This window comes from Filicampus tigris, chromosome 21 (genome assembly GCF_054856515.1).
Source record: "Filicampus tigris isolate MCC_2025a chromosome 21, RoL_Ftig_1.0, whole genome shotgun sequence".
NCBI classification, from domain to species: domain Eukaryota; kingdom Metazoa; phylum Chordata; class Actinopteri; order Syngnathiformes; family Syngnathidae; genus Filicampus; species Filicampus tigris.
In genome coordinates, this window is record NC_141237.1 from 8,608,780 (window position 1) to 8,634,759 (window position 25,980).

Genomic DNA, 25,980 nt, shown 5'->3' on the forward strand with positions numbered 1-25,980 from the left:
ACATACAGTTTTAGTTTTTTAACATTCAACTGTAATTACAGTAGTAGGGCGCGTATGCGAATAGTTGAGAATGAGAAGTAAAGAATCTATTAAGTAGTACAGTCAATGAAGCCCATTTCGGCAGTGTTGTTAGTTTGCTGCCCGCCTCTCAATCACTCCGTCATGCACGGCAACAAATGAAAACTGTTAGCCAACTTCAGCTTAGGAGAGACCATCTCCCAAGCTCCCTCTATCTAAATACAATTCATGTAACCATTTCAATTAAAACAAAAAATACACATAAAAAACAAGGGAGCTGAAGCTATCAGAGAGCAATCTATCCCTGGTGCACCACTAAGTCTTAGCAGAGTTAAATGCGGCGTGACGGACCAGAGGAAGCTCTGCAGACAAAACAGTAAAACTTGAATATACTAAAATGATTTTCTGATAGGAAGAATGGCCTCTGTTTTTGCCACACAACATAACGACCTCACCATCTAATCTTTACTGACACAATGCAGCATGAAACCAAAGAAGAAAAGTAGCTGAAATCCTATCAACAGAGCATTAGGGATCGTAAAGTCAATGAAAGTTGCATTGAACTTTACAGTGCTAGCTGTTGACCAATAGATCCTAGGATTTCATTGCCCATGTGGGGAATTAGCCAAACCTCAGACGCACTAAGGACCATGAAATAGTGGGAGACTCAACCCATTTTGTATGCATGCTCTACCCTGGCATCAGTTATTGCTGATACATGCTTCTAACTAACTAACTGACTAACTAACTGACTAAAGTAAGTAAGTAGCATCTGTTCTGCTCTGACAAAGTGACCATCGGGCTCTTGGTCAACTCCCTGCCTGAGGCCCTTCTCTCCCAATCGCTCAGTTTACACGAGCGGACAAGCTCTAGGAAGGGTCCCGGTTGTTTCAATTTCCTTTCATTTATGGATGATGGAAGCCACTGTGCTCATTGGGACCGACAAAGCAGCTGCATTTTTTTTGTACCCGTTCCAACAATTGTGCCTTGAGACAGTCCTGTCTCTGAGGTCTACAAACAATCCCTTTGACTTCATGCTTGGTTTGTGCTCTGACATGCACTGTCAACTGTGGGACCTTTTACGGTCATGAGTGTGCCTTTCAAATTAATGTCCAATGAACTGAATTTACCACAGCTAGACTCCAATTAAACAACATTTAAAAGATGATCAGTGGAAACACTGCACCTGAGCTCAATTTTGAGCTTCACAGCAAATGTGATTTCTTAGCTTTTTATTCACTTTAATATATTTTTTAAAATATCAATATTCACAGGTGTTTTTTAAAAAAATGTCTTGGGGGGGTATTAGTTGTACAATTTGGAGGAAAAAAATAATGAAATTAATCTTGAATAAGGAATGCTTTCTGGATGCACTGTATGTCTGCGTAATTCTTTAAAAATGTTCTTTTAATCTGGTCAGCACATCACATATGTTGAATATTTATGTGGCTGTTCTGATGTTTAAGTCTAGATTTATGTCATCGGTAATTTGAAATCTAGAGGTAATAAATTGCAGACCATCTTATTCCTAAGCAACAAAGTAAGCAAATGCCATACAAATAGGGCACAGCAGTGGCATCAACAGAGTACTGAGGCTTTGTTGCTTATATTGTCTCAAGCCCGTCTAGAGTCAGGGTGACACAGGCCAGAAAGGACACCTTCTCGACCAAATAAAAGGCTTAATAGCCTTTCCCCTCTCTTCACTCGGAAGTGTTGTGGCTCTGACAACTGGAGTGTCTTTAAAAAGGATTATCAGACGATGCCGCAAGACACACTAATCGCATGGAGGGTTGCTGTGTCACATCTTGTGTACTGAATTGTCATCTCAGATAGTGGTAAAGGTCTATCTCCACCACGTGGGTGTATGGCCATTTTTATAAAAGTTAATTGGCATCCCTTCTTGTTTTGTAAGTCACAGGGAGCATATAGCTAATTTTGTTGCTGTTATTTTTGCTGTGAAACTTTACAACCACATGCTTTTCAAGTCTAAAAAAGAATAAATCCAGAAGCAAATTTATTTCATCCATAAATTCTGAATGAAAGCTAAGAATGGAGTAACTGCTGGATAATGGAGGCTTTCAATTGAATCTTGGGGAGTCCAAATGCAGCACTGTGACTTCAGAGCGGATGCTGTAATACTTAAAAGCGTTGGAGGAAAAAAAAAAAAAAAAAAAAAAAAAAACACATGTAGTACCAAGTGATCTGAATGGGAACAGACTTCACAGCAGATTTGTTCATGTTGATTACAGGAGTTATCTGCTTCAAGGTATTTTTGTTTGTTTGTTTTGTGTGCCTTATAAAGTATATATATATATATATAAGTATATATATAAGTATATATATATATATATATATATATATATATATATATATATATATATATATATATATATATATATATATATATATATATATATATATATACATACACACACACACACACACACCTATATACATACACACACACACACACACACACACACGCACGCACACACACACACACAGTATAAGAGAAGTGTGTTGTGCCTTTGGCTTGTTAAGGCAATGGCTGTAATGAGTTTAAGATGTTTACCTTTCGTTCAAGGCTGTTGGTACCAGGGTTCATGTGTGGCTTGTGGTTATACTTTTGGAAGCCAGCAGTCGTGGTCCAGCGACTTGGGTCCTTTCTGGATGGTTCTTCTTTGCCAAGAGTGATTTCTCCAGTTGGAAGTCCAACCAAGGAAGGATCACTACTCCGACGGACATGGAGAGGCATGTCTTGTCGGGGACAGAATAAAAGGAAAATGAGGGGAAAACAGCATGGATTAAGACAAAGCATTTTCCACCTCGGAATGCATCCACTAATGGAGCGTTTCACTCATATGTTAGGTTGTTAGATTACATGTCAAAGGCAGCACCGCGGGTAGTTTTCCCACGCAATACTGGGTCTAATAAAACAGCATGGAAAGTTTCTCTTGGCTTGAGTACTGTCACAAAATAAGTAAAAGGTAGATTTCCTCCACACACAGAATAACCACCCGTCTAAAAATCCTCATCCTTGTTTTTAAAAATATGGAAAAAATCCCATACACATAAATAATGTCAATTCTAGCACCTCATGCAGGATCCGATAATAGCAGATTTACAGAATGCCCGGTCTAATTCCATTAGGTTATAGACAGTGTGTAAATAAAACTACATAAGCAACTCTGGGCTGTGAGCGGCCAAGCAAAATTACCACCATTCAACTTTTGAGTCCTGAATCGAGTCAGAACAAAACAAAGATGAAGGTCCAATCCTCACTCCAGTGAAAACTTGCACTGTGGAATCCTGCTGCTACAAAGGCATGCCAGTTAAGTAGATCTGAGAGTTTGGTAAGGTGAGAATCATTAGCAAGCTCCCAAAAGGCCAGATGGATTTGTTTTTTATCGTTCAAGCTGCTTGAGCAATATATCCATAATTATGCAAATAGTTTGGTAACCAGCTGTCATTAATCGCTGGATCAGTGCAGTGAGCATATGCTGGTGCTAAGCTTCAATCTGATATGCCGCAGACAAGTCTTCGTAGGAAGAGCAGCGCCGATTAATCTCGCCTTACGCTGTTCTGTAAAAAAAATGCATATTTAATACTGTGACAAGAGCAGGGAGCTTTTAAAGACACTGTAAGTGATTCTTGTGGCTGCCTCCAGTAACTGTGACAATAATAAGACTGCAAAACAGTCTGCTTGTCAAATGTCCAACCCAAATTAATCGCAGTAACGCTCACACATCACCAAATATACCAAGCAATAGGTGGACACTGAAGGTCATTTCTCAAACGTGTGCCATTGTCATTCATCCTGTTTAATCAAATGTATTAATCCATCCCAGTGACATGCTTTTTCCCCCAAACATAATAAATCATGATAACAGATGAAGGAAATGATGTTACTCCATTGATTTAATCACTCGACTTCCTTGCTCATGATTTGGCTTGTTTGTTTCATCTATTTTTTTTCCGCAATATGTGCTTTAATGGTCAAGCAAACCATCTTGGTGTATGGAAGCCTACATGTTAAAAAAAATCTAGAATGCTTCCACGTACACGGGCGCTGACTAATGTTTTATGTCCTGATCAGACCATAGGGACAGAAAATGTGTGAAGGAATGTGCTGATATGTGAACAGGGCAGCTGTTTCAGTCGCACAACATTAATCTGTTGTCCCCAGAATGCCAATGTTGGTGACTTGTTTCACTACATTTAATACATTTAACCTGAGTTTAAACAAGCAACTACCCAAAAAACATGATGGGAAGGTATGTTACCTTCATTTATTCAAACGTTAAATCTCAAATCACATTTAAGATGTGAAATAGTAACTTTGACAAAGACGTTCTCATCAATGTGAATACATCTAATTAGCATAAGAATGTATTGGTCACGGGACAAAAAAAGTCCATAAGTGCCCTTTGCAGATGTGATCTTAAAGCCCTCTTAATGGCAGCTCACATCCAACTGGCCTTCATATGAACCCCAATCAGCCTGACCACGTCAACATGCATATTTTAAAGGGGACATACTATGGAAATTGACGTTTTAATTGCTGGCTATACAAATAGCTGGGTCCCTGTAGTGGCTGCCCACCGGTCATGTGTGGAATTAAACAATCAATTAAATATTTAGTTTGTCTGGTTCTTAAAATGTAGGTAGGGTAAGCAGAGCTGCAGTGTTTACCCAGATTAGCAATAGCAAATAGGTATACAAGTGTTAGCTTCTGATAACGGGAACATACCCAAATGTTCCACTAAGTTGCCCATGTGAGGGTATTTGTGAGTGGCGAGATATCAGCTGCATGCACCACGTACATGGATCACTAATTGACAAGTGCATTTCTGTGAATTGGTAATGAAGCGTTGCCGACACATGATAAAATACAACTGAATCTTGATTAGCCAGTGGTGGCTTCGAGCAAGATAATTTAGTTGCAGTCTGCTCTGGAGGGAGTCTAAATATCTCTACTAACAATGAAGTGGGGAAAAAATTACAGCCAGGTGCTTTAATTCTTTTGTTGGGTGCTGGATTAAATAATTGCATTTAATGGACTTCCAACCTTTTCAAGTTCACGACTAACATCCCATACAGTATTATCATATATTACAAACTCAAAGAAACCCATAGAGTCATTAGACAGATGGGACAGTTTTAGTGAAGGGTTCTCTTTTTAAGAAGATGACCATATGAAAATGGCCCACATTACACCCAATAACGTTTGCATCCATTTAATTTGTGATGGGAGACTGGGAGGGTTTGATCCCATGTTTAATTACCAGACAGATTCCAACTGCGTCAACCATTGATCCGGCTGAAGAGTAATCCAGAAGGCTGGAAGTGGTGACGGGCTAATAAAAGTTGGCCTGATCCAGGAATTATGGCCAGGGCGCAGGGTCCACACACAATTTACCACAGGGTTGTGAGTCTAAAGGGCTATCACCTCTTATTAGTTTGACCTTTACTATTTTCTTCCACCTTGTTTGGCGGAGGCATATATTAGAGAACACACACAAACACATACCCCAATACTGACCATTGAAGACAGCTGAGTTTACTATTCAACAGAGGAGGGCATTTGACTAAATGTTGCCGGTCCATCATTCGTCATTTGTCAGTCCGTCATTTTTTCAAGCCCAACCAAATTGTAATTGCCAATTGGTCAGTCCATCAGTTAGTCCGTCAGAAGTCCATTGGTCCATGAGTCCGTCCGTCTCCCACCCCAGTCACAGGCAGTGAGATCAATTTAGCACAGGTGGTCATCAAGAGAGTGGCACAAACAATCTAAGTCTGGGAAATTTTAAAATAATTCAACTAGAGTCACCCAATAACTAAATTGCTTATACATATATTACAATGACATTATTTCTATGCATGGTGGGAGATGTGTTTTATTTCTTTAGTGGCATTTTTGTCCCGGCACTCTCAATCCATGAGTTCACTTTTCAAACTGATCTGAATAAAAATACCAAGCAACCGTGGCTTCATGAAATCTCTAAATGCTATCTTTATTTTTCTTGGGTTACTTTGAATACATCAAGTCTGTGCCAGTTCAATACCTGAATAAATTATGGCTCTGAGCCATTTGAACTCTCCCTCTCCAACCACTGACTACATATTGATGTCCCCTGTGTGAAGCGAGGGAGGATTTCCACTGCATACTGACCCGAATCATCTACATGGGTACAAAAGGTTCCATTTTACGTGAGAATACGGTGGTTATAGAATGGGAGGAGGCCTGGACTGTGACAATGGAGAAGGGCAGTCAAGGCCAAAATCTAGAACACACTTTAATAACTGTGTTTTTGTGTAATGCTTTCTACAGACTACGTGTTTCTCCCTTCGCAGATGTAACCAAGCTTCCTCCATGTTTCACAGTAAGTTTGGTGCTCTTTTCTTTGCATACTTTATTTTTGCAAATGTGAAAATAGAGTGGATGTAACTAACTAAAAAGTTCCAGTTTTGTCTAATCTGTCCAAAGAAAAACACATTTTGGCAAATTTCACTCTTATCTGTTATTTTAGTGGCCACTGTTTCTTTACTGGAAGCGTACCAGCAACCTTTGCGACTAAGCAGCCTGACTACACCTGTATTGTTAATCGTTGTGTTTCATTATTGCACGGCAAAAAATGCGTTTGCCTTTTAATCTACCTTTTTTGTCACAACCTCTGAATTGGGTTGTAGCATCGTTATCTCCACAGACAACATTTTCTAGAAATCACCAAAGTGTAGAAAATGTCCAGTTTGTGGCCTGAGGACCTCATCTCATCTCCCATCTTTGGTTGTGATGGGCTCAAACTGTGACCTTCAGTGTTTGCGCGGGCACTTTGGCGCTGAGTGTGCAGCTGTCTGAATAAAAATCAGCTCCTATAGATCAGAGGTCATGTTTCTCAGTCATATTGGGTGGATTGTGCCCTCTGAATTGGGAGTGAAGTCCTACCTCAGGTTGAAGAGTTCAGATACCAGAGTATTGTTTACGAGTGAGGGGAAATGGGCATGCGAGATCAGCAGACGAACTGGTGCAGCATACACAGTGCCGCTAACTAAAAGGGAACAGGCACATTGTGACACACAACATCTTCAGAACTTAAGTGAGTCGCCACATGTCCTCTTTTGCAAAGGCAAAGTAAAGGTCAGATATTGGGAAATTAAGTCCTACCCCTGCTTCCACTCTACGAGTCAGCGTCAACCAAATTTTTGACACACCAAAAATACATCCGCTAGCAGTTATTGGTTGGTGTTTGTGTCTCTGTACAATTTGAAACAAATCAAATGAGCCTTGTTAAACACAAAAGAGGATTATGAGGTTTTAAACAAGAATGATAAATTATTCAACAAATTCACTCTTTGGATTTTCATGCTACTTAAAAAAATCCCTGTGACTAGAACTTCATTTTACAATTAAGTAAAACTTTACAACACCACATTCAGTTCAAAATGATGTGGCATGCTGTATGTATATGCAACTGAAGAAACCCTTGAAAAAGTTCTGTCCATGTTCAAAAATGTTCCGAGGAATCTGACTCACTCACACATAGACATGCGCACACATTCAGTTGCGCACACACACACTCGAAATAATTGAAAAAAAATGAGTCACATCAGGTGGTTTCGTCACGCTAACATCAAAGTATCAGTCAGTATTTTATTCTTCATATAGTTTTGATTCTCGTCGCTTGAGACATTTTATTACTCTGAACTTCCCCTAGGAGACCATGACAGATGTGTGTGTCCAATCTACAAGTTCTCCTACACACACACACACGCATGCACACCCACATACACAGTCGTCTAAGTAGGGATTTTTCATTTTAACCAGCAATCTTGCAGGATACACGAAATACCTGGTAATTCTGTGCCCTGTTCGGGCAGTGCAAATAGTGTTGCATGACCTTGCAAACTTGGGCTTTCCAAAACTCATAACATTTTTCATTGTGCAGTCTACTACATAATAAATGTGGGGCCCAAACCTGTTGTTTTTCCTAAGGTATATTGTTTCATATTGGTCGATATCGATACATATTGAATTTTTTTCTTTTTTTAAACTATTGAAAATAATGACCTGAAGAAAAATACATTTAGGTTATTTTATTTTAACATAATACTTAACCTTTAATAAGAGGTCAACGTCACTATGAAAGAGTGAAATAAACTAGTCGATATAAAGATTAACCGCGAGCATAGCGCACGGCCGCCGGGCCCGCGAGTATGCTCCGTTGAGTTCACAGCTTCTTGTTGGTTTAAATGCTTCTTCCTCGTTGGTTTAAAAGCTGCTTTTTCTTTGGTTTAAACGCTTCTTCTTCAGGTTTGGTGGCGGAAGCGCGATGCCTACATCACGCATGGGTTTGTTTTTCTTTTTTTTTTTTTTCTATCGAACGTTTTATCGAAGGCATTTTCTATTGGTATCGATCACGTGTCAATCGTGATACATATCGAGATCGAATTATCGGCCCAGCCCTAATTACAATAATAAATGTTGAGAAACTAAAAATTTCCATTGGTAACCTAAAGAAGGTTGACTGCTGCATATTGTCAAGTAACTTGCCCAGTAACTTTTAAAAGGTTGCAAAAAATAAAAAAACAATCAATCAAGAGGAGCCGTGTTTTACTGTTATCAAAGCTCTGATTGTGGGCCAAAGTAAGTACCTTGAAAGTGGCCCTGGGAGTGGGAGGATAGGAATGTAGCGGGAAGGGATCGTCCCAGTTCTTTTTGCTGGGCTTGATGAAAAACAGGAGGATGAAAAAAAGCGGAATGTGAGATTCAAGAGTAGATGCAGCCAAGACGACTTATGTTGCTGTTTAAAATATAAATCACAGGCAATTTACAGAAAGCTGAGGTTGACGATTGGCATGCAATAAATAAAATGAGAGACAAAGTTGAAGCAGCCAAATAAATATAAAAAGAACATTTTTCTTTGAATACCATTGATGTGAATTAGGTCTTCATATTGGATGGTTCTGGATTTTTTAGGGCACGGACTGTCGACATACCTTGCACAAGCATGGTCTTCATTTGCTCTATTGCTATGGAGATACTGCCACACAACCAACGCTAAGTAACTTCTCATGTCAAAATGGTCTGGTCTTCGGAGGATAATGCCAAATCATAGCATCGTCCCTTCTTACTAATTAAGTTCTGCTTACTTGTTCAACTTGCAAACAAATGTAGAGCAGGAAAAGGGCGACTGCCTGGCTGTTACCACGGACAGTTGCGCCACGTCTAATCAAGTAAATATGCTCACAGCTAATCAAACAGAAATGTATTGGGCTAATGAGCGATGTAACTTATCTAACCTGAGACAAACTGGGGTGGCTGATTTTGCATTTTTAAGTACCATGTATGAAAAGCAGGTGCGTTACAAAGACTGTGGTTATTGTGACGGGTAGACCACTGCATTTCACTCATACAAATATTTTTGAAATGCCGGAACCAAATGCTCTATATTTGTAACAACCATTAAAAGTATAAACATAGCTGCAAATTCAATATGGTATATGGGCTATAATGCATACGGAAGACAGATTATGTGCATCCCACTATTCTATATGTAAAACATCTTGACATTCAATGAATCACTAAAATTAAGCACTATCAATATTGTGCGAGTAAGCGTTAATAATTATAATATATTTTGTGTTAATATGTATGTCGCATGCTGTCAGTGGGAGCATAAACATATCAGAGAGATACTGTACACCACCATGTGTTCTATCTTAATAAGTGACCTCCCATTTGGGAGACATTTTGGAGCAGGTTAGTGCAGGAACAACAGCGGGAGGGGAGCCTCTCACAAAAGGGACTAATGAGGCAGGAGGAAGGGTGGTTCGCTGGTCCACAGGGATGAAGAGCCTGGAGACAAAGAGATGCTAAATGCCCAAAATGGCTTTGAGGGCTTATCGTGACTATATTGGGCGGCAATGCCCTTGGCAAGCCGTGACCCTCTTTTCACATGTCATGTAAATGAACCCCAGAGAGCTCAAATGACACACCTCGGAAATGACTTGTTATCCTGGAGGTCTTATGGCTGTCAAGTCCACAGTCAGGTTTCCCATTCTCTATCTGTGCACAAAGTTATCATATCTGTCACTGAAAATATGTTTTAACTTCTGACTGCATGAAGTGATCATTAAAGCCTCCCGTTGAGATTCTTATGTAAAAGCCAATATTTTAGAGCGCCACAGCCCACTAATCCGTCTTTGTAATGCGCCTCTGCAAAGCATCTACTTCGCTGACATGACACCCGATTCAGAGCAAACAAACATCGCCTCGCTTCCCATGCTCCCTGTCACAGGGTTAATGCCTCTCGCCATTTAAGTTGATGTCTCCATGTCACCAAGTGTAAATCATTATGTTTCTCATTCAAGCCTGACTGCTCTTATGTTGGTTTAAGTGTGACACAAACGCTCAGCAGAATTGCCCTCAGCCGTGTGAAGGAAGTAATAAAGCAGTCAAAAAGCTCTTGCTCACCCACACACACATAGCACAGCATGATTCAGCTGTTTGGCTATGCCTTTATTGAGACCCTTACAGGAGCAATAACAGGCACGGTACTGGTAACACAATCCCAGCAGTGCTGAGTGGGGTCTTTTGCCACTTCAAACACTTCACACTTCATTTCCAAAATGCTCCCGTCACCATTTAACACTGTTAGCCATTTCAATAATTATCTATAATAGGGTGGGGATGATATTATGACAGTACGAGTGTTTTTATGACCAATAAGTGTGAAGTGAACACCCACTCGTTAGCAGTTTAAAACCGCAGCCTGGGAACGGCCTTCTTGCTCCCCCAACCGGACTGAGTATGATAGCCCCTCTGCTCAATAAGGTAGACGATGGGGCTCAGGAGGTCTGAGGAGTTTAAAAGTGCTATCAGTGTTGTAATGACGAGGCAAGCTTGGTGAGATGATCGAGTCATGCAGACATCCTTGCTGCTGAGTGTGTGATTCACTGCAGCATGTGTGAGTGAACTGAGTCAAGAGAGGATACACACAGATGACTGTGTCTGCAGGTTGCAGGGCAAAATATTTAGATAACCCTCATGGAAGCCAACTATATGGCAATATGATAAACTAGCTGGTTGTTTATTATTAAGTGTACTTGAAGTCTTATTTACCCTCTCGTGGATTCGCAACTGTTGCTTTAACCAAGCACGTATATATTTTATCCGAATACTCGACCACACAATAGAAATTTAAATTTAAAAAATATGAATGCATACAACAGATATAAAAAGTACAACATGTACATATGTATGGTATGTAGCATACATATTGTAAATGCCATATTTTGTTACCTACGTCAAACTGCAATTTCTATATTTTATGGGCCGTATTATTGTTACTGCTTACAAAACAAAAACTCTGTGTTTGTAAGCCAAAGTTTGCCACGAGACATTTCAGAGCATATTATAATAATTACCGACCACCAGACCAATCAACTCCCTCATTCCACTCATATCAAAACCTGAAGAAATGTACTGCGACACCAGCTCATTGGTGGAGTGAGAGATGGAGGAGGTGGTTCTGGACCGAGGTGACTGATAAAGTGAGAAGGCAGGTGACAGAGATCGGTATCAGTAGCTGCTATCAGACCGAGCAGCATGTGGTTCCAAAACCTAAACCTGGTAGTTTATCTATAATGGGCAATCGGTGCCTTTGGAAATCACCAAAAATCCGCTGGGAGATTCTCCGATCGAGCAGCAGTCCACAACATGAGCTTAACCCTTTGACAAAAAGTATGAAATAGCTTCTTTTAAGACTGGCTCACAGCAAATTTCTCTGGAATTCAATGAATTTATTACGAAAAACAGTAAACGTTGGTTGCCACAGGGTGTGCACAAATGTCACGAGTTGTCATTTCAACTGTATCATAACTTTTATGTGGCCTTGGCTGGTGGCAACCAGCCTCTTTAGTAGCGAAGACAAATTGGATTTGATAAAAGGTCATCCTCTTCAAAAGGCACCTGATGCATACACTCAATCACTCACACACGCCCGCATTAATGCACCGACGCACGTACAGACGAACACACACAGCCAATTTATTTAATGACCACCTGCCACCCCGGTCAGTGCTGGACAGTGCACAACACTTTACCAAAGTTACTGAATTTCTGTATATTCTGAATATTTTTGTTTGAATTACTTGAACAATAGTCTGTACTATAAATCTTCAAAATATCTTTCAACAAACCTAACCACTAGTCCTTACTTTGCACACTTTTGGCATGCCAAGTGTGCCATATCTATTAACTCATCAAATTAGTCAGTACGGGGGTTTGATTTTCTCTGAAATAGGCAAGAGTACCTCATTTCATAAATCCCAATGACTATCCGACTATCCGATACTAATGAGGCAGTCCAATCATGATTACAGTACAGATGGTACGATGTTGTGAGGACTGAAGTTGTCAAAAGTCTGAAATATCCACATCGTAGCAGATCAATGTTTAGATTTGAATCCGCACAGAGAGCTGGAGTTCGAGAGAAAATGCAGCAATCACTATTCCATGGAATGTTGTTTAAACCTCTGTGTAAATAGTGTTTGAAATACTTCCTTTATATACTATAAGGAAATTGTAACCTGCCTGGAAAAGATGTATTCATTAATACAATTTAGATCTTATCTCGAATCTAGTTATTAAAAGTCTGACCTGCACTGCACGTTTGCAGGTTTGAAAATAGACCCCAAGCTGTTGGAAAGACAAAACAAGGAAGGCAATATTTGAGAGTCGTCAATGGGGGAAATCAATCATTCCAGCTCCAAAAGATGATTATAAATAGCCTCCCTGCCTCAGAGCATCGCTGCTAGGGGTGACATCATACTTTGATTTCTGATAAGCAATTTCACTGCCAGTTGTTTGCGCATCTAAAACTCTGGAGAGAAGGTTGCTTGTTTCTTTGTTGTTTCTACGCACAACTATGTCTGTTACTCAACAATATTGAATCACAACACCCCTAGACCCTGAGCTAGCCCTGGAATTGTAATCAGAATTTTGGGTATCGGCGAGGTCTCCACAAAACAACACTGAACAATGCAGTCTCGTAGTCATGCTGCACTTTCAACAAAACATATCCTCGGCATTGCCTGCCGGAAAGAATCATTGATAGATTCTTACTTACATTCAGCATTGTAATTAGATTAGTATAATTTGCTATTGGTAGGCCAAAGAATTCAGTTGCAATGAAGCAGAGAGAAGATTTCTTTAAACAAAAATACTTTTCATACTGTCAAAGGCCATGAACTGCTCTCAGCAAAAGTTTCCATTTACAATATCTTTACCACAGACAGATGGCCAGCCTCAAGAATGAACTTTTCCAATAGTGAAGGTGAAAAGAGTTCACCCGTCCGTGTGTTTGAGTCTTTGCCTATGTGTGTGAGTTCTGGTCATGGATGAGTTTTGAAGTTTGAAGACAGCAGCGCATCAGCCTACAGGTTCCACTTCACGCAACGTCAACACGAGCATGAGCAACCTCTGTGTCGATGTCTTGGGGTGGCATTTTGGGCTTACGTGCATGTCCACCTTTGTTGGACGTGTACGCTCAGATTTGCGCATGACTAAACACCGCGACTGTGTCTCAGCTCCTTTTCTTTGTCTCGGTTTTGCTTGTCAGTTGGAGTCAGCGCATTGGCATTCCCTATATGTATTGCACAGTCTTGACAGACAGTTGGCTCCACATAGTACACCTGCAGAATGTCAAGTGTAACAATTGATTCCATTCCGCCTAAGTCCAACAATTGTTGGATGGAGGTTTTTTTCTTTTTTGTTAAAGTTTGTATTTGAAGAAAAACATTTTTCATTTTGTTGTCTACTGACATCCATCCTGAAAGCTGGATTGTTGACAACAATTACATTAAGCTGAACAGCTGAATAGAAACATGTAAGTCACTGTGCTTTGTTTTAATTTTTTAGCTTTTATTTTCATTTTTGAAGTAGATCTTTTTTGTCTATAGGATGCCAGCTCAATCTACAAACAGTGAGCTTTGCTGAACTTTACTTAAACTAAATGCCTGCTTGATTTTAGGGCTGGGCCGATAATTCGATATGTATCGCGATTGACACGTAATCGATACCAATAGAAAATGCCTTCGATAAAACGTTCGATAGAAAAAAAAAAGAAAAAAGAAAAACAAACCCGATCGCAGCATGGTGCGTGATGTAGGCATTGCGCTTCCGCCACCAAACCTGAAGAAACAGCGTTTAAACCAAAGAAGCAGCAGCTTTTAAACCAACGAGTAAGAAGTATTTAGACCAACAAGAAGAAGCTGTTAACTCAACGGAGCATGCTCACAGGCCCGGCAACCATGATGATCTATGCACTGCAGGAGAGTATTCGTTCACTTACATTGGATGAACATTGAATGAAGGCTAATATATGTGTTAACAACTGCTTTGGGGTTGACCTAATGCAAATAAGCATTTACAATGCACTGATGGAGGACAACTGCACATTACACTACATAATGTACAAAAGACAGTTAACTGTTATTTAAAGAAAAGGTTTAAAACAAAATCAATAATTATCAATATTGACGGATATGAAATACTTAGATTGTGACAGTTTTTCAAACATTTCTCAGCCCTTCTAAGCACATTATCTTTAAAATTGAGTTAATTCAATCTTTATACCGACCAGTTTATTTCACTCTTTCATAGTTACATTGACCTCTTATTAAAGGTTAAGTATTATGTTAAAATAAAATAACCCAAATGTATTTTTCTTCGGGTCACTATATTTTTTAGTTTAAAAAAAATAAAATAAAAAATCAATATATATCGATATCGACCAATACCAAACACTTATATTGTGATATAGTTTTCAGTCATATCGCCCAGCCCTACTTGATTTATTAAGTAATATCACTGCTGTGGTGACATTGTCTCACTGTGACAATCTATATGAATACTATTACAATATGCAATACCAGAATACAAGATCTCACAAGTTCTTGAACTTGTGCTTACAAAATATTTTCATTGGACTCACTTGATCTCAAAGCAGATGGTGTGACCTCAATCTCGCTGTTGGCTTGGTAGGGCTGGAAGGCTGAAGTTGACCTCAGCTCGCCAGCAAACGGCTCGGGACTCTGAGTGCCGGTGGAGCTGGCGCTTGTACCATCACCTCCATTGTGAGGATCTTGCTCTTCATATACAGCCATCAACTGGTGAGAGAAAGAAGGTCTTTACTTTAGAAAAACTATTACGGAAAAAAAAGTTTTGACATGACGAGCTTGTGTTATGACTTGGTAGAATTCTAAAAGAAAAAGGTTTTAAAAATCCAGGTTTACAGCACTATTTGTAGAGGATACATCCAACACATGTCATAAATGACCAAATATCAGACACCGGACCAGAGAGGAGAAACTAGATGTCAGATTTATCAGAGTCAAACACATACTGCACAACTAACTGCTAAGTCTGGATCACTTGCATGTTCTTATGTATGTATGCAAGTATGTTTGACTTGTACTGTGAGAGCCCAATGAACACACAATTAAGATCTCTTGTGCTAATGTATTTATTTAATTAGTGTATTACCTAATTTATTTAGTCAAAGGCACTTTTGAAATGAGATGATCTGTGTTTTGTGGGACTCTGCACATGATTTACCATTGATGTAAGTGACAGCCATGTCTCATGCTGGTTTTGCACAATTAAAGCAGGCTTCGTATTTTCCCATGAGCTGTTTCTTTCTATGCATACCAATATTTGTGGGAGATGTCTATCACTGATTCACCCTCTCCACTGTAATCACCCTGTATTTTCATCACTTCCAAATTGCATTTCATTGGTTGTGAGGGTTGATGGCAAATTTGTCAGAGAAGAGGCTCTACAAGGCACTTTTCCTGAAAGTGTACTTGTCAAAACATTTGCAAATGTACCAAGGTGTACATTTTTAAAAAAGAATATGTAACAATGTAAAACTTTTTAGAGTAGTGTGAGTTATATATATATATATATATATATATATATATATATGATACCCAAAATAGGAGACAATGCATTGGGGAGTTGGGTGTTGGTGGTGTGCAGAGTCTTAATGAGACTACAGATAGCAATCAGCAACTCTCTATGTTAATGATGACAGGGACAGCTGCCTAAAGATGGCAACACCAAAGAGAGAGAAAGTGCGATAGAGAGAGAGGGAGGAAGAGAGAGAGAGAGAGAGAGATTGAGAGAGAGAGAGAGAGAGAGATAGAGAGAGTGAGAGAGCGTGAGAGAGATAGATAGATAGAGAGAGAGAGAGAGAGAGAGAGAGTGAAAGACAGCAAGAGAAAGTGAGAGATGCCCCCAAAGGTATTTTCACTGTCCAAAGTGATTGTGATGAGCCAATGAATAATTAGTGACAAAGTAATCAGGCCTCCTATTCATGCGTTCCTGGGAGTATTTAGCAACTCAATGACTTCTCTGCCTGCCAGCTGTCCATTTTAAGACGAATAAAGACTGTTGATATTGTGGTGGCTAACTTTTTAATACATTCTGAATGTGCCTACTTATACATAATAAAATGTGGGCCGTTTTCAGACACTTCCTACGAGAAAATTGAAAATGATCAAATGGGTCTGGATTTAACATGGGCTCATTCTCAACAACAAATGGTAGTGAAGGCACCTCATGTCATTATGGAAAGCAAATATTAGAAACAAATCTTTGCATGGCAATATGTTGTGGCAAGCACATCCGCCTCACAGTTTCGAGGTTGGAGGTTCAAATCGAGGCTCTACCCTTACTATGAGGAGTTTCCATGATCTCCCCATGATTTCATGTTTTTTGTTGTTGTTAGGTTCACATATATACATGTATACATGTATCAATCAACATATATACATGTATATATACATGTATACATATATACATATATACACCTGTATACATCTATACATGTATATATACACATGTATACATATATATATGTATGTATATGTATGTATATATATCATCTCATACTTCACTCTTATTAATCTGCATCTGTAGTAGTTTAGTGACTAGGTTGTTAAAAGTACCTCTAAGTCATATTTTCTTGCCTCGCTCCAAATACTTTGAACGTGTTTTTTCTGAGCCTTGAAGAGGGCACGTTTGACCAGAGGGAAAACTGAAGCTGTTGTTGCTGTTGAAGGGGCAGCTCTCATGCAGCTTTGTGATGAAAGTCTTTCACATAGATGTTTTCCCTTTCTTTGAGAATTGGTCACAGACAGTTTTGAAATTACACAATTTCACGTTTCATTTGTGCATTTAAGTTTTTCTCTGCCTAACTCAAAAGAGAAAGCGCTAAAATGGATTATTGTTTTTCTAGAAGGAGGCAAACATTTTGTGGAAACAAATGGAAGCAGCACGGCTGATCTTCAAGAAGCATGAGAGCAGAAACTTTATAAAGCAAACTGATAGGGAGGGACAATTTTAAACAACCACAATGAAACACAAACAGTAAATAAGGTAATGGGACAAAGGGAGAGGAGAGTGAATAGAATGACCAAATATTCTTATTTCCAAGCTCCAGATAAAATGGTAAGGTGCTTTAAAACTGTTTCAGTAGAGCACTGTATGAAATAGATACTAGCCATCCTGACCCATATACAATAAATGGTTCCTTGTTTTTACTTCTAACAGCAACATTCATTTTAGTTGGTTATGGTACAAATATGTTTCTTTGTTGGGGTGGTCATACTGTTGGCTACTCACCAACAGTCACTTGGGTTACCAACTAATGTGGTGCAGTGAGAAAAGTGATCGAGACAGACTAGATACATTGAAACAGAAAATCAGTATTGTCATCAACAAGAGCAATTGAAATAAACCCAAACATTCCAAGATGCAACACAAAATGATAACTGTGGCAACACAAAATGATAACTGATGTCAGACAGTTTACATAGCAAAAGTAGGAATCACCATCACGCCTGCAAACTCCAGGGTGGAATAGCTAGCCAGTTTATGGTTTACAATTCATGGATAGTGTACCTAACTGTCACAGCAACTGCCAGTCAGCTGTTATCTACCCGGGTTAAGGTTAGGGCTAGCCAGAGGATAGTAGGAGAGAAATGGTGAGAGATGATAAAGGTCGAGAGTTAAGATGACGCAAAACATGGGGAGGCATTTTCTGCAGCCCACAGGTGATACTTGAAGTCCAACATTTCCAATTCTATCACAGTGAGAGCAGGAAGATGGGAAAGGGGGGGGGGGGGGCGAAATGTCAGGGATGCCTTTCATGTTAGTCGTGTTTGATCTGTTTCCCACTTTTGGCAGCAAAGAAGGGACAAGCATGAGATGGATGGGAAGCAGCTGAGGAAGAGATGCGGTGCTGTTTTGACAACCTCTGCCTCCCTTGCGTCCTCTCTTGCCTCGCTAGCCTTACTTCTTCACCAAAGACATCCCACCACCTCCAAAAAGCTCTGATCTGCCACAGAGCACTGGCATTAGGATTGGCAACATTACAAAACAGTTGTCCCAAGTGCTCAGACACTGATGCCGTGAAAAAGCAAGACAAGTGAGGTTATTAGCAGTCACGGGCAGAGATGCCAGTGCCACAAGAGATGTGTAATACCTGCACTGTGATGATGCAAAGCTGGATCCATATTCGCCATGAGAGTTTTTTTCTTCAAAGGCAAGTGGAAAGGACGGTTGACATAAGTCACCCTACAGGAAACTTGTCTTCTACTCTTGACCCTCAAATTGAGAAGATATACCCAATTACATGACAATGATAACTGCTTCTGGAGCGAAAGAAAGGAAATTGTTAATATTGTCAATCATATATGCGATTATAATGCTCCTTTCATGCTGCGCCAACCAGTGGATTCTTATTGCCTACATTGTCATATCAACAGTAAAGATATGGTGAAAATTGGGGACATTCAGCATTTTAAAGGTCTGAAAAGATCAGGCTGTTTTTATGAAAAGGTATTTTTCATATCATTTTGATTCCATTCTATTGTCACAAATTTCCTTCAACCAATTAAAGTAGCATATCACTCAGTGCCTTTAGCTCCCCTGCCCAAATGTAATGATGAATTATTTTGGGGCTACATAACCTTTAAAAAAGGTAAACAGAAATTGTGTATTTAACTCCACAGTCTTGGGTAAGTAGTGATGTGATATAGGTCGAATTGTGTTTTTAATAAAATGTGTATTAAGCACAAGGTCGGAAACACTGTTGCAATAAAAACTATAAAGAAAAAAAGAATACAGAATGGCCCATACCGTGGAACACAAACAGTTTCATCTACTATACCGATCATTTTTTATCATTTTATTGCGAGGGTATCAAGGGCATGAAGTTATTACCAGTACAGTAAAGGTAGAAACTGTGAATCATTCCACCAGGAGGTCCAAGGGCTCAAAATGTTGAGTAATGGCTATGATCTGCCATTTCCTCAACTGCACTCTATCCTCACATTTTTACGACTTCCACAGAGACAGAAGGTCCTTCAACAATTCAGTTTTTCATCACGTGTTTGATTGTTGTGAGCTGGCATATTCTCTGCTGGAATGTCATGACCTTAAGAAACATCAGTGGACACGTCATCATCCTCTTCCTGGCTGTGGTATATCACCCTTTTTAATATTTCATGCTTTCCTTCTGTCTTTTATTCCTTACACATGCAAGTTGGAGCAAACCAGCAAAGTGCTTAGTCCTGTATTTTTCCTGCTCATTAAGGCCATCAAATATTCAGAGAATAAGTGTCGAGCACTCTGGCCTGCCATTACTAGTATATAAAATAAGGGGAAAATGGTAACCCCAGCATGCCTCAGAAACGTGCATATTTCAGGCATTTTCACACAGGGCTGATGCAAGGGTAACTCTAAGCAAGACATGAAATGATGGCTAATTTTAATATTACCCCATTCTCACAGGTAGAGCAAAAGTATATCAATGTCACGTAAAGGTGGGTCCTAACAAGTTTCTTCTGCGAGTGTTGCTTTGTTTTTTTTAAGCAAAAAGAAAAAAACAGGTAATGATAAGGTAAAACAGATCAGGTAATGATCGGAAGAAGCAAAGCCATTTATTTTTCATTTCATGTTCCGAGTTGCTCAACAAAGTAATCATCTTAAAATAATGCGATCAAATTTAACCTTTACCACTGAATATGTGAGGGGGAGGGGGAAATATAATTTCTTTGGCAGACACATGATTATGAATCAAACCAATGAACTTTTTTTCTTTGAAAATGTGTTGAAAGTTTTTTTTATGTACAGCGACATTTCTCTTAAAGCCACGAGTTGAAGGCACCTTAAGATGCCACACCCTCAAACTTCTATATAAAATAATCAACATATGATACTTCCTGCACTCCCAAGCCTGTCTCCATCTACCCTTATGCACTCAGTCTAATAACGATTCTCAGACAGTCCTGATTCACATGCAAAACAACAGCTAGGTAGGCTCTCTTATTGAGGCAATGCGGACAAACACGAGCATGAAATCTCCAAGAATGGGAGCATCGACGTTGACCTAAAAACAGATATACCCAAAAGCACAAGATGTCCTCAATAGTGTTTTGATTAGCATTGCTCTGGCAAAACCAGACTACAAAAAAAACATTATTCAAGTCACTGTCTTTCGGAGAGAAGTGCCTTCATTCACATATTCGTCTTGCACAAAGCCTGGAGAGAGTATGTGCCGCTTATTCATAAGAATTTAATTTATACCATATGGAAAAGCTATGTAAACAGTAGACAAAACACACTGGATTTGGGGAGTTAGTCATTATAGTATGTGAACAGCATGTCAGCCATGTTTGTTGAGGAAAGGCTCGCCTTTATTTTGGATTGGTGATGAAGCTCACATTTGGGTTTTATTTTTCAACTAATTTCATGTTGCTCAGTGATTCATCTGAGTGCAAGAAACAAATAATTTACCCACTGGCGAATATACCATGATTAATATTGTATACTCTCCAGTACTCTCCAAACGTTGCTTGTCACCATGAGTTTTATTGTTTTAGCAGTCAGTATCCTGCTGCTCTTCATTGTGGCAAAACAACCTTGTATTTACCACATGAAATGGCAATTAAAATAGGTCACCTTAAACCCTGGTCAATTGTAGTGGACCCCAGAAGAAGGTTATGGTATGATCTGAAGTACTTAAAATAAATAAAATGAAATAAAATTGATCGTAAAACCACAGCAATTTTCAACAATGATCAAATCCTTGAACCAACATTAAAACACAGTTCTAATATGACACAAGGGAATTATTTTGTATTCATTGTTTTGGTGTGGGGGCGGCACGGTGGTCGACTGGTTAGCACGTCCGCCTCACAGTTCAGAGGTCGTGGGTTCAATCCCAGCTCCGGCCTCCCTGTGTGGAGTTTGCATGTTCTCCCCGTGCCTGCGTGGGTTTTCTCCGGGTACTCCGGTTTCCTCCCACATTCCAAAAACATGCATGGTAAGTTGATTGGACTCTCTAAAATTGCTCCTAGGTGTGATTGTGTGTGCGGATGTTTGTCTTTGTGTGTGCCCTGCGATTGGCTGGCAACCAATTCAGGGTGTCCCCCGCCTACTGCCCAAAGACAGCTGGGATTGGCTCCAGCACGCCCCGCGACCCTTGTGAGGAGAAGCGGTACAGATAATGGATGGATGTTTTGATGTGCATATTGTTGAAAAAGAACTCTTCAGTGAATTACACAATCATTTGGATGGCCTCAAGTTAGGTTCTGATAGCCCCAAGCCATGCAGCAACAACAGAGGCAGCACGTGTGCGCACTTTCCTAAATATGCAAATCACACTTTCAGCTTGGGACTAAAAGACAGAAGATGAAAACAAATACCCTAGAGTGTTTGACGTCTAAAAAAAAAAACATGCAAATTAAATATTGCAAAGGAATTAATCATTGTATAATATTTATGAACTACAGGAAACTAGGCTAACTCAACAAACTCTATGAAGACTTTCATGGCATGACAATGCTCTGCACCATCAGTAAACTGCAAAAGTTCGCTGTAGATTGACACTGACCTTATGTTGGTTTTCTCGAAGGCTCGCCACACACCGAGTGACCCAACCGAACGCGACCAAACACAACTGAACTATTGCACAGTGTGCAGGGTTCTCCAAAACACTTGAGTGAGAGTAATTTATTTAGAACATTCGACTAAGTAAATATTTTCTTTATGTGTAAACTGTGTTTTTATAGATTGAGCTTGTCATAATAGAGCTAGAGTTCCCCAACACAATGGTAATGGCATTTGGTGATAGGGTTGATAGCAACATACACAGTTGCTGCATACATCTGCAGTGTTCCATAATAAAGTCAAACCTGTAAAGATAAATATAGTATACTCCCTTAAATTCTTAAAATGCATTAATAAAAGCATAATTTCCCAACCTTTATTTTCACTGAGCTTTTGCCACCAACACATCTTACCAGTCTGTCAGGTGAGCTGACCTCCTCCCGACTATTCAGTCAGTCAGTAAGTCACCTAGGCAGCCGGCTAATGAGTAATTTCACACTCCAAGCTACTGAGCCGTTGAGGAAGTCAGTCGTTCTCCCTGCCTACCCAAAGTTTGTAATTGGACACTCACTTAGACATCCACTGAGATGCTTGGCTTAGTCAGTGGCTATGTGTAGATGGCCACTTGGTGAACCTCTGATACATCCACCAGAAAACAGCCAAGTGTGCCAGTCGCTCAGTCGGCAAGGAAGGAGACAGCGAAGTGGTTCAAAAAGATCCTGCCTCGCAAACATGCACGCTCTGAGACCAACATGAACATAACTAGCCAGTGGGGACATCGCTGTTAATCTGCCCATCTGCAGGTCTGAGTGGTCTTGGCCTGAAGGGAGAGGAGACAACAAGGAGGGAAGGAGTGCTTGCTCTGATGGGTGGAAACTGTGGCTGGGTTAACACATAAAGATGTAAAACTTTTTGTGACTGGGGGGAACTCTCAAAGGTATGTCTGTTGTACCCTTGACAGTTTGGGAACAGAGACCATGTCCGCAACATGAAAAGTTACTGTAGCTGTGAGTATTTTGAGGGACAGAAATTCACTCTGTCATCTGTGGATGGCTCATTACAGCCTCTTTGACTGGGGTGCTCTCTTAACTCCATTTGGAGATCAGTGTGTTTTGAAGGCAGCTTGAGCCCTCTAGTGAACACAGTACTATGAAATGGCAATGTCAAGTACAGTACTGTATTGTCTCACCTCCCTGTACATTCTTCCACAACACGAGACGGTCATACAATCTAGTATAAGTCATTAGGTTAGTGAGGCTTTTGTTTGTTTACTGTATAGAGAACTGCTTCCAAGTGGGTAATATGACAGAACTCTTGGTTAAAATGCGATTTGTCACTGGATGGAAACTAGTTTATTTGAGAGAACTTGGCAGAGTATTGCATTGCATGAACCAGGAATAACTAAAACAAGTGTATCCATACAACTCTATAAAGGACGGGAAGTGGGGAAATAGTGCTCCCCACTCTATACATTATAGGAGACTAGAGGACAAGAAGAGGGAGTATGTCAAGGGAGTGCTGCTGAACTCCCATAACCTCAATTATTCAGCATTAGACTTCGCTATTGATTTCCTGTTGGATCGACTTACTGAGTCGCAAGCATTGAGACTGGGACATGCTATAGCTTTTCTGGGAGGGACGGATGGCATTCTGTTATGGGGAGGATGAAAAAAGATAGCGATCCAGTCGTGGAAAAGGGTGTAATTAAAGATACCCCTGATCAAGGCTGTGATAGATGAAGGTGTCACAGTAGTCGAGATAGTTAGCAAGTGGCAAGGAGACTGGTTAGTTTCACTTAGTAACCTTTGAGGGGGAGGTTGACATTGCTTAGAGGTCGACATTGCTTTGAGGTCAGAGGTTTCCCATGACTGGGTCTCTTGCAAAAGGAGGAACAATATTTATGTATGAAAGGAAACTCTGTGGCTCTCAGATATACAAGGGAAGACTAATTGGTTGTGGATATATGCTGTGTTATAGTTGGTGTTGAGTTTTTGAGAAGCTAGACTATTTTTCCAAGCAGCCATCAATAGCCATGCAGACCACAGCAAAAACAAATAAATCTGTGCGAAAGGAAGTCCGTCTCTGTCTCTCATATTTATCAGCTTCCAAAAAGTGATTCAAGCGTTTCCTCCAACTTAACATGTTTGTTATTTAAAAAGCTTTGGTTGTAAAGTAGCAAACACGGGGAAATATCGATTCTAATCAACTGTAATCACTCAAAAGAAAACGTTAACCAGAAAATTAATAAAATAAGTGTCATAGTGAGCCATTTAAGTGTTTTTTTTCTCTGGTTTCCTTCAACAAAGACTTGTTTGAAGGAGAGAGTTGGGTGAATTAAGGGTTTGCTGATGTTGGCAAGCTGTCATCGCAGAAGGTCAGGTGCACTTTGGCCCCACTCCAGAAAGGCTTGAACCCAGTCACGACTCAGTGCAATTACAATGTTAATAGAAATGCAAGCAGCAGAGTACGCTTGGGTTTAACATGGCCAAATATGTCACTGAAAAACCCTTATGGTCTTATGGCCATAAGAAGGTATAGTGGAGCCTTTCTTCTTCGGTACCTGCCCTGCACAGCTAGACATGGCTCAGGTTCCAAATAAAACAGATGGTAGGAATTGCCTTGCAATTTCCCCTTGTCCTAACCTTGGAAAGCTTTGCTGGGCAGGGCAGAGCTCTCATCTGGGTTTAGCTGGCTTGGAAGGTTACGGATGGGAGCAAAGTAGGGTTTCAAATACAGAGCTTTGAGTTATGAGGAAAGGTGTTGAAGGATGTACAATGACAGGCATTTCCTACAACTTACTCAATTAAATATTACAGCATTTATAATCAAAACAGTCATTAAGATGTCCTCACAAGAACAACATTTTTTAAAGTGCAGTATAGTGTTTTGAGTCTTCTTGTATTATGTGATTGAAGTCATTTGTTGTTGTAGCAGTAGTAGTTGTTTTTGTTTTCAATGCTGTGCGCTTTGGATAATGCCACTGTGATTATCCTCTTGTCTGACACGAATGTAATTTTTTTAATGCTTTTTGGTATTGATTTGTAAACTACATCTGACTCCATCCACCTACCTGTCACAGTAAAACGGTAAAAATGTACGATATACAAACATTTCAAACTGCTCAATAAGTAGATTCATGAAGATAGTAGCTGAGGCCTAAAATATGTATGGGTGAATGAGGTGAGGTTGAGGTCTTGGCGGGCAACAGCTGGCTCCAGCTCCTCATCGACAATCGCACTAATTGGCACTGCTAATGAGTATTTCAGGCAGGAGGGCGATTAGTGTGACTTTATTCTTCTCTTTCTCTGAGAAAAAGTAAAGCCAATCCCTGAAACTCAGGCGTCAATGCCGGTCAACTTGTGTCTCCCTACTTGTCCCCTTGTGTATTACGTACAATGCGGGTCCCTGAGTCAGTCATCCGAGGCCCACTTTAAGATAGGAGTTACTGTGTTGTGATATTATGCCAGCAAAATTTAAGTGACATGTTTTCCATTTGTCTGTCAACAGCAGACATCAAAATACACCATAATTATTTGAAGTTATTTGACACATCAAAAAATTGTCTCCAAGGTCATCTCAGACACTAAACATCAAAACTTTGACCTGGGACTCATCAAATAGACGTAAGAGTTGCCTGGAGGCACTCTTCACTTTCATAAACACCACAAAACTTTTGCAGAGCTGAGGGCAGACAGAAAGTTCGCCAAAGTGTTTCCGCAGAAAACTCAGAGGATTACACATAACACCAAAGAGAGTTTAGCCATAGGATGATGGGAGAAATAAGGAACGAGAGATGGAGAGGTAAAATACAGATTTGTACTTCACAAGATAGCTGGGAGCTCAGTGTTGTCTAACAAATGATGGCATGAATGCAAATCAGCTGATGGATCAGGGTGTGAAGGAGCTGAACACAATCTGTACCTCTTCAAGGTCTACAGCCTGAGAATTCACGCAAACTGTTCACTCACACTCAATAAACTTTATTAATAAAATGCAAAAAT

The 25,980-nt window shown here is 39.9% G+C and overlaps 1 protein-coding gene across 4 annotated transcripts in view; it reads right to left on the reverse strand.

Annotated features, from left to right (window-relative positions):
- Positions 1-25,980, reverse strand: part of LOC147127483 (partitioning defective 3 homolog) — a 271,216-nt gene that overhangs the window by 196,948 nt on the left and 48,288 nt on the right. For all 4 annotated transcript variants that reach the window (XR_015084282.1, XR_015084281.1, XM_086020897.1 and 1 more), the window contains exons 3-4: positions 15,015-15,189; positions 2,591-2,775 (exon numbers count right to left, since the gene is read on the reverse strand). Coding sequence is in view for 2 of the 4 variants with exons in the window: in XM_086020897.1 (XP_085877023.1) it covers positions 2,591-2,775; positions 15,015-15,189 (360 nt within the window). In the remaining 2 variants the exon portion in view is untranslated. The remainder of the gene's footprint in view (positions 1-2,590; positions 2,776-15,014; positions 15,190-25,980) is intronic.